Source organism: Myotis nattereri (genome assembly GCF_964212035.1).
Source record: "Myotis nattereri genome assembly, chromosome: 4".
Taxonomy (NCBI): domain Eukaryota; kingdom Metazoa; phylum Chordata; class Mammalia; order Chiroptera; family Vespertilionidae; genus Myotis; species Myotis nattereri.
Window position 1 is genome coordinate 1,637,260 of NC_138079.1, and position 14,959 is coordinate 1,652,218.

The following is a 14,959-nucleotide window of genomic DNA, read 5'->3' on the forward strand; positions in this document are numbered from 1 at the left end:
CCGTGCACATCTCCGCGCCACGAACGGCATCTCTGCTGCCGACACCGGCCTGGTGCTCGCGGCGATCGAGGCAAAAGGAAGCCGTTTGGGAATGGCATTACGAGTGGGACACTCTCTGTGGTGTTGGGTCAGGACCCACAGCTGTGGGCGGGATTCTAGAAAGTTCCGGGCTGAGGGGAGCCCTTGGCGTTTCCCAAGACGCCTGGGATGGAAGGAATGTGTTGGCCAAGAAAGAGTTGAACATGCCTCGCTGAGGTGGTCCCGACGGTGTGCTGTGTTACGGACCCTCCCTGGCTGGCCATACAGAGGGTTGGCGTGGGGGTGTCGGGGGTCATGACCTTAGTGCTGTATCGTGCCCTTGGAGGGAAGGCCATCGATGCTAGCGATCATGACGATTTGAAATGTATTTGAAGCCAGGAGTTGGTGATCCTGGACGCTGCTCATCGGTATCCCAGCCGGCACCCTAAGCAAGACCCGTGACGGGTCAGTGATCCAACCACATCCAGTTCTAGGTCTGGATTGTTCCCTGTGGCATCCGGGGCCAGGAGGGGGCGCTGGGAGCCTTCACGCGTGCAGGTGTATTTGTCCATGTTTGTCTGCACCTGCACACCCTCGGCTCCCACCCTCTGTCCTGAGGCCACATTCCCCGTCTCAGAAACACATACCAGATATGGAAGGAGCGAGAGAAGAGTAAATTGTATTTTTGTTCTGTGTGTGTTTGATCCAAATAACTGTCTTGAGTAGAGGATCGAGTGCAGACGGTGCTGTAGGTTGTCGCCCATTCAGGAGGTGACGGGCTGACAGGTGAGAGATCGGCCCTGCGGGCATTCTGCATGGCCGGGGTCCTTTCTGGCATCTGCAGGGTACTTTACCCTGTGCCGTCGAGCCTGTGGCTCTCTCTTCAGCTTCGCCAGACCCCCGGTAAGAGTATGGATGGCGTTGCAAGCAGGCCATTTGCCCCAAAGAAACAGCCTGGCCAGTGTGGCTCAGTGGTTGAGCGTCGACCAATGAACCAGGAGGTCATGATTCAACTCCAGGTCAGGGCACATGCCTGGGTTGTGGGCTCGATCCCCAATGAGAGGCATGCAGGTGGCAGCCAATCCTTGATTCTCTCTCATCATTGATGTTTCTGTCTCTCTCTCCTTTCCTTTCTGAAATGAATAAAAATGTATTTTAATAAAGAAAAAGGAAAAAAAGACATTCCTAGGTCACCCAACACATCCCCGCATTCTAACCACAGCTGTGATGGGATTCTAGAAAGTTCTAGGCATCACAGTTCGGGCAGGTTCTCCTTGAAACCCCCTACTTGATCACTCTTCGCATGTCGGCATGAGAAAGGTCCTGGTGTCATTAACAACATGCTGGTCTTCTCTGTCCCCCGCAAGGTCAAAAAGTACTTTGAGCTGGAGCCGCTGGCACGCGGACAGCGCTGGATCCTGCAGCCCTGCTCGCTGGGCGACGTGGCGGCGCTGAAGGACAGCTTCTCCCGGCTCATCCAGCTGCTGGAGGAGAAGGACCAGGAGGCCGCCAGGATGTGAGCCTGGCAGGAGCGGTGCCCGGGCCTCGCGCCTCGTGCTCGTTCTCATTTCCCGGCGTTTGGGGTAAGGCGTCCTCGTAGATCGGCGTCTGCGTTCGTGTTATCTCAGACTCATCTCTCTGCCCCGGAGAATATTCCGCACGTCCGTGGACGACCGTCGGCATGACCGTCAAGCACACACTACAGAGAGTCGGTTCTCTGTTTACCACTGCCCGTCTCCGCGCGTCTCTCCGGCCCCACGCGCCCCGCCTGCGCCGCGGCGACGGAGCGCAGGGCTCGCGGGCACCGTCCCCGGAAGGGTCCGGGAGACTCGGAGCCCTGCCTCCGCCCCCCTGTTTGGGGCGCAGTGTTCTGTGACTGGGCTCCCCAGAGTATGTGTCTCATTTCACCATCTCTCGGGGGGTATGTTATGTTATGTTATTTTTTAGTTTTTTGTATACTGGCCTTACAGATTATGGGAGGAAAATGAGCACCAGAAGCTTCAATTAACCCGCATCAAAATGGACCGTCCGCCACGGGAAAGCGGCTGAGGATTTAGGGACAAGACGCATAGTTTCCGTCCCTGCGTCTGAAGTCCCCGCTCCCCGTTCCGAGACGCGTCCCAGGACACCAAGGCACAGCGCTCGCGTCCGATTCCTGCGTCGGCGAGTCCTCGGCGTTTTTTTAACGGAAAGGTTGCCCTGCACAAAGCCGAGCTGCAACTTGCTATCGGGGTCTTTTTCTAAAAATCTTGTGTCTGATTAAAATAGAAAAAAATAATTTTTTAAAATAACAGGTAACGTTTTTAACAGCCACCCAACAGAGGTTTGTCTGTGCCGACCATGGTGTGAGCGGCGTGGATTTGACCGACGAGAATCACGTGTCCATCCAGCCGTCACGCGCCCCGTTCCGTGAAAAGGCGTGTCGGTATTTCCCATGTAAACCTCGATTTTCCGGGGTCTCCACGTGCCCCTAACAGTACTCGGGGGCTGCGGCAAGTACAGAACTCTAGCACCCAGTCAGTCTTTGCAGCGAACGGTTTGTTTCGTTTCCCTGACATGGTAAAGTGGCATGGAGATGAAGGCACAGTTTTCCTGAAGCTTGGCACCTTTGGCCGTTTCTAAATCAGGAGCAGTCGGGGCTAGGGAGGTTTGTAGTTGAAATACGCTTGGGCACATTTTGTAGATTTTTGACCACTTGCGATTCTAAGCGGCCCAGTGACCGAAACTGCCCCTCCCCTGAGCACTGGAAGCATGTCCGGGGTTTTAGGGCCGTGGCTGAGCCCCAAACACCGCAGCCCGCGCTGTCACAGCCGCACTGCCATGGCGACAGGGCGCCGTCACGCCCTGGAAGGTGTGGCGTTAACCGCAGCTTGTGGTTTCACCTTGTGGGCGGGTTTTAAGGAAATCATTACTTTTGAGACATCAAACATCATCTTGAAGCTTTTTATTTTTTTTTAATTGAACGGATCCATGTTCACGTTTGTCTGCGGCGACTTGGGTGTCTTGACACTGTAGCCGCGAGCAGCACAGCACCATCACCCGATGCCCAGGCCCCATCCCCCTGATTCTGTCCTGTGTGCTCATCCTCCGTGACAAATAAATGATGATCCGGCGTCTCCTCGCAAGTTCATTCCATGCAGGGTGTCGTCTGTGGAGGCGCGGCTGACTGCCCGCAGCCATCTGCTCAAAGGCTTCCCGTGCACGTGTGCGTGTGTGTGTGTGTGCGTGCGTGCGCTCTGTGTGTGTGTGCGTGTGTATGTGTGCGTGTGTGCGTGTGTGTGTGTGTGTGTGTTCACGGCACGCCTCCGCAGCCGCCACTGCCTGCCCGCCCGCCGGCGGGAAAACACAATCCATCAGTGCCCACAGCAGCTGCCTTTGACAGGTTCCTGTCTGACGCCTACTGCTGTACAACTGTCAGGAGGGCCCCTCGTCTAGCAGCTTCCTGTCCTCGTGACCCTGGAATGTGCCACGTTTCGGAAATCCGCATGGGGGAGGGGGCCTCGGGAGGGGGGGGGCGGGCGGCGGGTGTGCGTCCTGTGCCCACTGTCCGTCACGGCCACAGGTGGCCTGGTGGGCGGTTCCGTAGCGCAGTCTGTTCTGTACTCCGCCCCCGCCTGCTGGTCACACTGACGGGAGTTACCGGTTTTGTGCTTTCCCAGCGGAAGCAGGTGCCTTTTGTAACGGCACCTCATTCCCACGGCGTGACTCTGTCCCTGTCGCCGGGAGTGTGGCTGCTGGCGAACGCCACGCCCTGCCTCTCTGTGGCCGCGGTTGCCAGGCCGCAGGACTTGGTCATCCTGGTTTATAGTGACCGCCCCCCCCCCACACACACACACACGAAAATAAACGCTGAGCAGAGCCGGTGCCAGACCCGTCCTTTCCTGGGAGCAGGGGTTCTGTTGACACCGGGGCCCGTGTGAACCTGCAGAACAGGTCCTGCTGCTCGTGGTCAATACCAGCGATGGACCGACCTCCTAGGGAGCCGCCCGAGGACTGCGCCAGGCGAGGAAGATGGGTTTGTGGTTTGTCCCGGGCACAGTTCACGTGGCTGGAACCTCCCCCCACCTACCCCCCCCCCCCCACGTGAGGGGAGACGTGGGTGAGGCATCACCCTCAGAGCAGCTAGGAGGGCCTTTCGTGCCCTTAGGAAATGGGTAACGTTGTAAGCGGCTCAGAAAATACTGCGCAGTGGCAGGTCCACCTCGAAGGATGAGCTAGCTGTGAAAGACAGAACAATGCAAAGCCAGAAGGACGGAAGAAGCAAGAGAGAGAAAAAGGAGGAGCAGTGCATAATAGAAGCTGAGAAATGCACGCCCGCTCCGCCTGGCCCCGTGCGGCCGTCCTGCTCACTGGCCACGTCCCTCCCGAGCGGGCGGCCGCCGTTGGGTTTGTCCCGGGGGCGGGACCGTGTCGCGCCCTCAGCCTCTCCCGTCCCTGGCTCCACGCACAGGGGGCAGGACGGGAGGTTTCGGAGCCGATGGGGTTTTCACGTCCAGGCAGAGTACCCGACTCAGCCTCTATCCCTGTGGAGTGTGTTTCATTACCCCTGACCTCACGGTGCCACAGACAGGAGGAGGGGGTGTGGATGGGAGGGAACGGGGTGGCCCTGGGGCCCCTCATTTTCCTGGGCTTGGAAGGGGAGGTCTGTGTTATGCAGAAGCTTTAGGAGAACAGGATTCCCCAACTTCTCCCCCCTCAGCCTCGGAGATCAGATCGGAGATCAGATCGGAAGTTCCCAGGGCATGCCTGGCTCCTGGCTCCCAGCTCTGTCCCATGAGCCTGGGGGTTACATGATTTGCATCTTAGGGGTGACTGATGAGGCCATGGTTTGGCACCTGCTCCTCCCCCCACCCCCCCTTTAGCCCTCTCCCATGACTTGGGAACGGAAAAGGGTCCCTCTGAGACCCAGAGCCTCGATGGGCCCCGCCCCCTCCCTTTCCCCTGCTCTTTGAATGGAACCTAAATGGAAAATGGGAAGCTTCCCACTGTTCCCTGGGAACTGGGAATTCTGGCTTCTGTCCTGGGGATTCGTCTGTCTGACCGACTCCATACAGCGACTTTCTGAGGCCGGAGCCCGCAGGGCCCAGCACGGTCTCCAGCACACGGCCCCGCCCTCCCGGCGACGGGGTGCAGAGAGCGCGCCACGTGTCTCGGGTTTTCTCCAGGTTCGCCTCTCACTCCACCTGCTCCATGAGGCTGAGGAAGGTCACCACCCTGTTCCTAGGCTGAGCTTGTGCTCTGGGTCCCTCTGCTCAGGTCCCCGCCCGAGGGCCCCTGGGACGCCAGGTGTGCAGTCACCGCTGCAGGGCCCAGTGCAGGCTGGGGGCGTGAGGCCCACCTGGTGTGAGGTCCAGCCTGAGCCCTGACCCCCACCACGCACATGCACGCACACGCACACACATGCACGCACAAACACACATGCACGCACACGCGCGCGCGCTGCTCTAGTCCACATGCGGACACCTGGACAACGGAGCTGCCTTCAGGCTGCACTGGAGGAAATGACCTGCAAACTGTGGAAGAACGACGGGCCCCTTTTCCTTCTTTCCTGTTCAAAGGTCTAAGGTCTCTCCCTCCTGTCCTGACACTCGGCATCCCCTGCACAGGCACCAGCCTGGCTCTATCTAGAGCCGCCTCCAACCGCGGAGCCGAGAGGCAGCCTTTCCCCCGAGCAGGAAGCCTGGCTCAGCACCTGGGGACAGGCCACTGCGATGATGAACACGGCCCCCGCCCTCAGGTCCCCTGGCCCTGGCCCTGCCCAGACCCTCAGGCCCCCTGGCCCTGTCCCCTGCTGCCTCACGGGCTGTGGGAAGGGGGAGAGCTGGCGGTTCAAACAAGCCTGAGGTCCCCTCCCTCAGCCCACCTGCCTTGGGGGTGAGCCCCAGCCTCCAGCCCCACGGCTTCCATTGACCAGCAATTCCTGGTGAAGGCCTGGGCTCCAGCCTCAAACGTGTCACCCGGAGGCCGGCCTCCTGGGGCTCCTCGTCCCTGTAAGCTCAGCCCCCACATTCAGATCCCTGGGCCATGGTCCAAGATCGGCTAAGTCAGTGTCTGAGTGGGAGGCCCAGAATCTGTATTTCAGTTTTATTTTTTTAATATATTTTTATTGATGTCAGAGAGGAAGAGAGAGAAATATCAGTGATGAGAGAGAATCATGGATCAGCTGCCTCCTCCACGCCCCACACCGGGGATGGAGCCCACCACCCGGGCATGTGCCCTGACCAGGAATCCAACCATGACCTGGTTCCTAGGTCAATGCTCAACCACTGAGCCATGCTGGCCAGGCAGAAACCTGTATTTAAAAGCTCCCTCGGTGACACTGATCACCTGCCTTTAAGGGTCTGAGGGCTGCAGCGGCCACAGCGGCGGTGAGTTAGCGTCCAGGACCTGCGTGTCGGGCCGTGACCTCCACCTGTGCGCCTGCAGGAGGCCCCCAGCCGTGCTGGCCGACGCGCTGCAGTGAGCCGCGTGCCTGCCACGGAGCGGGGTGCTGGCTGCTGGCTGCCCGCCGGGTGCGGACCCCGGCTCCGTGCTGCTGTGCCCTCCCGTGGAGACCAGGGGCCTCGGAGTGGATGGGGCCTGGGCCTGGGCCGGGAGCAGGAGCAGGAGCAGATCACAGGATGAGAGAGCGCCGGAGCTGGAGCAGGAGGTGGGTCTGCTCCCCGCCAGCCGGCGGCCCAGCTGCACGTCCCCTTGGGGAGCAGGGAGGTGGCCGGCGGATACGAGGCGGCTCGGTGTGCGGGAGCCGATGGGCACACAGCCTTTGTCCCTAAGGCTGGTCTCCCCGAGGCCGGGCAGCCCTCCCTCATCACCCTCGCCCTTTCCCAGCCCCCTCGCTCACCCCATGGAGTTGGTTAGATTCCAGTGACTGTCTCCCGGGACAGTCAGCGTTTTAACCAAATGCCATGCGTACCCCATAGCCCCCCACTGCTCTCCTCCCAGACACCCCTGAGAACTTGCCCTGCACCCACTCTGGCCAATGACCCCAGATGTCTGCATGTCAGATAAAAGCACAGAGCAAGGGACCCGAGCTTTGAGGGGCATCCTCTCAGGTCGCCCCTCCCATCCCTGCTGGCATCCCTGGCCCAGCTTTGAGGGGCATCCCCTCAGGTCGCCCCTCCCATCCCTGCTGGCATCCCTGGCTGGGCCGCCCCTGCAGCGCCTGCAGCGGGGGCTGGGAAAGCCATCACAGCAGGTGGCGTGGGGCTGTTGACTCCGCATTCCTGTCTATTGGCTCCTGATTAACATGATTTGCAGCTGAGAAAACAATGCCGGCTCGCTGGGCAGAGATGAATTGGTCCGAGCTGTGATGGAGGACCGTGCTGTTTACAGACCCTGTGGCAAACAAAGCACTTCAAACGGAGCTGCAGAGGGAGCTGCGGAGGGGTGCTTTCCAGGGGCCGTCCTAGCTCCTCGGCCCGGGCCCTCCTCACCCTGTGCCGGGTGCTGGGCGGCGCACCGGTGTGGTCCGGGTCCGGAAATCACTGTCCCACTTGGGAGGTGCAGGTCCCGACAGGCGCTAAGTGTGACAGACACCCCGAATGTCAAAGGCCTAGTCCCCCGAAGGTGAACTGTCTTCCCTTCTACATGCACGTATGCATTTATTGGTTCCCTTTAACAAATCAGGAACCCAAGGACCCATGTTGCTAAACTTCTCAGTGACAATATGAAGCATTTCCACTATTCTCTCCAATGGGATACTTTGCTTTATTTTTAAAATTTACTTATTGTCTAACTTTCAATGACCGTTTCCTTTCGGCCTTGCTCTGTGTCGGCCTCGGGTGCAGCAGTGGTCGGACGGTCACAGCCTTTGCTGAGTGTCCCCGATGTGCCCTCCCCGCCCAGCGCCCCGCAGTCACATGGTGCGGCTGAGGACAGCGTCCAGACTTCATCGTGGGCCTTCCTAGAAGCGACGGTGCCGTGGTGCAGGCAGACTCCCTGTCCTTCCCCGGGGACCCTCGTGTCAAATGCATCCCTGTCCTTAGATTTCACCGGAAATAGACAGTGGGGCCCAGGGCGTGCGGAACGAGGGGATGGTCTAGGAGTCTGTGCCCAGCCTGTGAGCAAAGGGAAGGTCCTGCCTTCCTGGCCTCTCCCCACGCTCCCTCTCTTAAGGTTAGGACTAGGGCCAGGGTTAGGGCTAGGGCTAGGGTTAGGGTTAGGGTTAGGGCCAGGGCTAGGGTTAGGGTTAGGGCCAGGGCCAGGGTTAGGGTTAGGGTTAGGGTTAGGGCCAGGGCTAGGGCTAGGGTAGGGTTAGAGTTAGGGTTAGGGCCAGGGTTAGGGTTACGGTTAGGGCCAGGGTTAGGGTTACGGTTAGGGCCAGGGTTAGGGTTAGGGTTAGGGTTAGGGCCAGGGTTAGGGATAAGGATAGGGCCAGGGCCAATGCCTGGGTTAGGGTAAGGGTTAAGGTTAGGGTTAGGGTTAGGGTTAGGATTAGGGCTAGGGTTAGGGTTAGGGCCAGGGTTAGGGCTAGGGATAGGTCCAGTGCCAAAGCCGGGGTTGTGGTTACGGTTAGGGTTATGGTTAGGGTTAGGAATAGATTAGGTTTAGGGTTATTTAGGGCGCTGGTTTGAACTGCCAGTCCCTACATGTAATCTTCACCCCCAAAACAGCCCTGTCCTTGTTCAGTGTGCAGCAGGCCCTTCTCTGCAGGAGGCACTTGGCAGCAGGGATGGGGGCCGGGGCTCAGGTGAGCTAGATGCTCAGGGTGGCCGCCTAGCTGGGAGCCACGCAGGGTCTGGAGGTGTAGCCTGCCCTTTGGTCCGAGCTCAGGCATTGTTTCCCCTCTTCCCCAGCTTCTCAGCTCTGCACCCCGAGCCTCTGTGGAGAAGTGGGAATGTTTTTAATCTGTGTTTTCCTAGGAAGCCGGTGTGTGTAGCTGGCGCTCAGGCACTTTGAGAGGCGGTGGATTATGTGGCCTCAGGGAGGAGCATGTGGGAGGCCGTGAGAGGAGCACAGGGCTTGTTCCTGCTGCCGCCGCCCAGGCCCGCATCTCCTGCCGATTAGAGGAGGGCTCCTGTGAGGCGTCCCCCCCACCCCTCTGCCGTGGTCATGTGCTCACAGCCGTCTGAGCTCCAGCAACAGCACTTCAGCCTTAGACGTGGCTCCTGATGTGAGGCTGGGGGAGTTCTGACGTAGGAAATGGAAGCCCAGGGGCAGAGGGAGGGTCCCCCCCAACACACGCTGCCCTGCAGCCGGCTCCCCATCCTCCCGGCCTCAGGCTCGGGTGGAGAGGCAGGGGCGTGTTGGGGGACCTTGGGCACGCGGGGCCCTCCATGTGCTCCCGGGCGTCCCAAGACTGGTCCCCTCCTGTGGGCCTCACAGCCCGCGGGCCTCCACGCCTGCTGTCGGCTAAAGGCCGCGCCGTCATGCTCACGTCCACTCACTCACTGGACCTCGGCGCTCTGACCTTCCCGTCCGCAGGCCGTGCAGAGGGCAGAGGTCGGCCTCTGTCCGTGTCTGCATGGGGCATCCGCCGCCTCTGCGCTCGCTGCGTTTTCCAGATGTGGCCGGGCGGCCGCTCGGAGGCAGATGGATGGCCGGCCCCGCGGGCAGACGGACGCGCACGCCTTTGATGTGAGGGCGACTCTTCTCATCTCTCGGCAGAAGGTAAAGCCATCATCGGTGCTGAGTCCCAGGCCATCCCCACCCGGGAGAGACCGTGTCATTAGTGCGTCGGTGCTCAGAGTGGGGGCTGGGCCCGCGTCCCCCGCAGGCAGGCAGCTGGCAGCTCCCCGATCCTGGAGCCCACATCACAGGCACCGCTGGGCCTCCCTGGGCGTGCGCCGCACACACAGGAAAGTGTCCTGTCGTCCTGTTGTCGTGCATCCTCCCCCGAGGATGTTTCCCACTGAGTTTGAGAGCGAGGGAAAGAGGGAGGAGAAGACAGAGAGAAGCATCGATGTGAGAGAAACACGGGGACTGGTTGCCTCCTGCACGCGTCCCGACCAGGGCCTAGGCGAGGGAGGAGCCTGCAACCGAGGTACCTGCCCTTAACTGGAATCGAACCCAGGACCCTTCAGTCCAAGAGACAACACTCTATCCTCTGAGCCACACCGGCCAGGGCTCGTTATCCTGTTTAATCACACTTTCACCCAAGCACACATGCTGGCCCCACGCTCCTCACCATCGATGGAGTTCATCTCCACAGTCCGCGCCTGGAGAGGCCGAGGGTGATGGCTCCCCAGGGAGATGAATACGGACAGAAACACGAAGGTGAGGAGGGGCCTTGGCCCTGCCTTCCCGGCTGAGAGACGTCGGGTGATTGTCTCTGGGGGGATGGTCTCTGGGGGATGGTCTCTGGGGGAGGTGATGGACTTTGGGGGGTGGTCCCTGGGGAGGATGGTCTTTGGGTTTCCTCCCCAGGGGATGGATGGAGCGTTGCCCTCGGTGGTGCAGGTTTAAATCAGCCTCCGCCATTTAAAACAGGCTAGTGAGCCTCATCCGGAAGCTGGGACGATGAATGCTCACCGTGCAGAGGTTGGCAAGGACCAAGGCCACGGAGCCCCGGCGCAGCGCCACGGAGCGGCCGGCACCGACAGCCACGTGCGGGAGGCAGTGGAGAGCGCTGCAGGCGCCGGGCAGGTAGCAGGAGCCTTTGGAGGCCGAGGCCAGGACTGATGGGTCCAGCGGCCAGTCCCTTCCTCTCACGCAGGGCCCCTCCCCCAACCCCCGCTCCTGGCCGGCGGCCCTTTCTCTCAGCCTCACATGGGAAGGCCCTCGGCTGTAGCCCGGGTGGAGCACGGTCCGTGTGTCCGCGCCCCCGATGGCACCGGCGCTTCTGGCTGCAGCTCTTCCCCTTCCCGGGGCGCCGCGTTCCCCGGCCTCTGCTCTGGACGCTGGCGCGCAGGCCGCCCTGTGGACACGCGTCCTCCCTGGTGGGGTGGGACCTGCGGGGCCGTGTGTCTCGCTGCAGGGAAGCCGCGGCCTGGGGTGGGCGGGCACCCACCAGCACAGGGCTTCCCGCCCGTGCCCAGCCGAGCTCGGTGCTGTGGCTCCTCGGGGCCCGGCGCCTGGCGGCTCAGGGCGCGCTCCTCGCCGCAGACCGGGGCAGCGCTCGCGGGCTCGCTAGTGGTGTTTCCTCGCAGGCGACGGGGTCCAACCCCAGCGGGTCCAGGGGTCCCCAAAGGTGTGGACGGAGTCGGCGAAGAAGGAATGACACGGAGACAGCATTCAGTTGATCAGCAGCCTAGCCAGGATCTCCAGCCAAGTTCTGGTCTCGATCTCCAGAGAGGTTCTGCTGTTTATTGTCTTGTTACATCCGTATTTATACCAGTTGATTTTAATCCCGTCAATTTCTATTACAAAGGTTAGGGCGTTTCTTATCTCCATTCCAGGGAGTAAAGATTATGTAGCTTAAGCATGACTGTAGTTAAAGTGATTAACTACCCGCCTGGCACTTAGTTAAGGAGTTTCATCCCCTCCCTGACTTCAGGGAAAAATCCCTACCTGGGGAAACAACCTTTCTAGGAGAGGCATCCCCTCCCTGACTTCAGGGAAAAATTCCTACCTGGGGAAACAGCCTTTCTTGGAGAGGTGACCTTGGTTAAAACACACAGCGCTAAGGGGAGCAAACATATTAAGACCAGTATGCCATATACGCCAGGTCCCTTGAAACATGTGCTGTGCAGATGTTTCTTTCCTGCAGCGACTGTGTCAAGCAGCAAGGATGGACCGGCTTCCGGCAGTCCAGTTCTTTCACGCCTTTTGTAACCCTCGGTCTTCTCATTAAGGGGCATTATTTTACCCCATTCTGTGGTTATTGTTTCATTTTCTCAACAGCCTGTTCCAACAGCTGACGTTGTAAATGCTGATGGAATACAATTTTCCAGTATTTTCTGACCCAGGCTTTCCTTTTATTTATTCAAGAAAACGTTGCCTAACCCATTGCCATCAGGATTTTTCTCCTACGTTTTCTTCTAGAAAGTTTATCACTTTAGCGCCAATATTTAGGTCTGTGATCTATTCCTGGTTCATTTTTTGCGGAAACAATTTATTCGATGTGTAGCCACGTCACCCAGAATATAAGCATCGAGGCTGTAACTCGGGAATAAAGATGCGTTCCATCGGACGCAGAGGGGCCGGGCACGAGGCCTGGCCTCCTGGGGGGAGCGTGTCCTTCGCCGTTCTTGAGGTTTTTAGCTCAGCTTTGCTGTTTAAAGGCCGCCTCTCGGCACCTGTGCGAGCCCAGCTCCCGGTGCCTCGGAGCGCCGTCCGCCTGCGCCCGGTGGACGGGAGCGCCTGCCCGCGGCTCTGCGTGACCCTGCTGGGCGTTCAGCAAACCGCCGCCCCACTTCCTGTCTGTGAAACGGGCGCCTTGAAAGGCTGCGCAGACCGAGTGCGAAACCTTGTCCCGGGGCCACAGGCATCCCAGATTCCACTGTGACCGTTGCTGATGACACGAACTCTCCACGGCATCGCTGCGGGCAGGCCTGTGAGGACACGCCGTGAGCGGTCCATGGCGCGCGTGTCCTGAGCGTGTTCGCTGTAATTATCGCTCCGGCAGCGGCCACGTCCAGCCTCAGAAGCGCTGGTCCATTAGCGACTCATGGTGTCCGGTGGATTCGGGCCTCCTCTTCTCAGGGCCTCCCGCGATGGCCTGTCATTGTTTGCGGGGTCTGTGACGCTTCTCCCGTGGGACACCCTCAGCTCCCGTGCCCGCGACACATGGCACATTTAGAACCAGGACGGGGTCGGGGGGAGGATTTCAGTTCCCCCGCTGGTTTCTGTTGGTGTGTTTTCCTCCCTGAGAGCAGGTGCCCTCCCGTAAGTATCTTCCGGAAGTGGACGTCGCCATGGGAAGTGGGCGGGTGGTCTGGGGATCGGACCGGGGCCTGGCCGTCAAGGGTCTGGGTGGACCTTTGTGTCTGAGGGCCCAGGGCAGTGGCCCTGAGCCTGAGCTCCTCGAGGGCAAAGGGCGCCGCCCCCGCTATTGTCACACACTCTGTGCGCGTGACAGGCCTGGCGCCTCCCGCTCCTCCCGCCTTCTCAGCTGGTCTCTGGTAACATCGTGAACGGTAGCTTTTAAAGGGTCAGAGGCCCTAACGCTTTTGGTGATGTTTTGTCCCCCTTAACTTTTTAGTATGAAAAATATTTCAAAGTATAATGAGCTCTCATGACCTCATCTTCAGCCATTATCAAGTCACAATCAGCCTATTGTATCTCTACCTGCCCCCCATTTCCCCTGCTCTACTGAAGTGTTTAGAGCAAATCGCAGACCTGTCTGTCCATCTATAAAGAGTTTGATATGGATCTTTAAGACAGGATTTTCTCCTAAAACACAAATGATCACACCTTTAGAAATTATTGATAAATCCTTTGTATCTAGTCAAGTTCTCAAATTATCTCAGAAATATTTTCTCTCAGTCCATTAGGATCAGGACTCAGGTTGAATCCCACAAATTACAATTGGTAGATGCCCCCATTGTCTTGCTTTTGTTTTCCTTGCGATCGATTTGTCTAAGAAGCCAAATCGTTTCCTTGTAGGTTTTGTCTGCACAGTGCTGGCTGCACCCTCTGGTATGTGTCAGTAAGTTCGTGTGCCCCTCCTGTCTTCTGCGTGTTGGCGGTTGGATGTAGAGACGTGGGCAGATAGGTATGCGTGCCTCCTGGTGCTTGAACACCCACCACGGGGCTGGCGATGGTTCCCTCTTTATTAGGCACCACGGTGACGGCTGGCTGGACCAGTTCATTCACTGCACTTGCAAAAGGATGCTCTGCTGTCCACCCCGCCGGGCCTGCTGGGATATCTCTGTAAAGGGACAGAGAGAAAGTCCCTACAAAGGAAAGGCTGGGTCTGCATAGGAAAGGCAGAAGAGATGCCTGAGTGTTTTCCTTAGAGGTTTGACTATCAAAAATGGAGTTATTCTCTTTGTAGCTTCTCAAATGATCCAGTTGTTTTTCCTAATTTTTAAAAATAACAATCTGATTGTAGGGGCTGTATGTTTGTTTTATTTTATTGGCGCTATTATCAGTGTTGATGCTCAGATTGTCACCTAGGTGACCGGTGGTTGACTCCTAAGTCCTTCTGGTCTACCCCCGCCATAGCTCCCTGTGGCCGCGGTCACCAAGGCCCGCTAACTGGTGGCTAACGCAGCAGATGTGTGTTGGTTTCTGTTCCGAAGGCCAGGGCTCTGAAGCCAGGCGTTGGCGGGGTTGGGTTCTCCTGCAGGCGGGCGAGGACCTGTCCCACCCACGCCTCTCCCGTGGCCCTGGCAGGTGCCCAGCCCTGGGTGGGCCTCGACTGGCGGGCCCGTCACTCCAGTCTCTGCCTCCGCCGTCACATCCTGTTGCCTCCCTGTCTGAATCGATGTGTCCGTTTCCCTCCTCTTCTGCAGACACGAGCCATCGGTCAGGGGTCACCCCCACCCAGTGTCACCTCCTTTTAACGTGGTTACATCTGCAAAGATCTTATCTTCAACCTGCTCACAGCTACGGGGTCAACCCACAGAACACCAGTGGGCGCTGCTCACGGCGCTGCTTCCTGCGAGACAAAACCCGCAGACCCGGGATCAGCGCGACTCTTAAAGGTGAAAGTGGTGTTCAGAGACCGGACTCGGAGCACGGGGCGTGCTCAGCCCTACTGGGGTGGCCATTACTTCTAAGTCATTACTGCTAAGCCTTTCAAAGAACAGAAGTTTGAAATGCTTTTTATATGTTTAAAGGTAAAATATAGTATAAATTCATTATAAATACATTATAAACTAGAAGTGGTTCTTACTTCTAGATCAAATTCAAGACTCTAAGGCATAACCCATCAACCCTTCCGTTACTTACCCTTTATTCCGTAAGAAAGCCTTGGTCCTCAATGCCACAATTACTCTTAATTTATCCCAGAATACGCATAACTGTCAACATTACAAACCTAACACGACCACCTACAATATACTGAAATTATCCAGGGAAGTTTTCTTTAATTGTTGCAATCCTTTTTGTCCTAAGA

General features: G+C 58.4%; 2 protein-coding genes across 4 annotated transcripts in view; both read left to right on the plus strand.

Moving 5' to 3' along the window:
- Window positions 1–3,131, plus strand: part of ARL15 (ARF like GTPase 15) — a gene marked incomplete at its 5' end in the record, with an annotated part of 202,106 nt that extends 198,975 nt beyond the window's left edge. For all 3 annotated transcript variants that reach the window (XM_081089702.1, XM_081089703.1, XM_081089704.1), the window contains one exon: window positions 1,386–3,131. In XM_081089702.1, coding sequence (XP_080945828.1) covers window positions 1,386–1,538 — 153 coding nt within the window. In that variant the 3' untranslated portion in view covers window positions 1,539–3,131. The remainder of the gene's footprint in view (window positions 1–1,385) is intronic.
- Window positions 1–5,212, plus strand: part of LOC308518094 (melanoma-associated antigen B4-like) — a gene marked incomplete at both ends in the record, with an annotated part of 362,175 nt that extends 356,963 nt beyond the window's left edge. The window contains one exon of the mRNA XM_081089667.1: window positions 5,099–5,212. Within this exon, the coding sequence (XP_080945793.1) occupies window positions 5,099–5,212 (114 nt within the window). The remainder of the gene's footprint in view (window positions 1–5,098) is intronic.
- Between the last annotated feature and the right edge of the window lie 9,747 nt (window positions 5,213–14,959).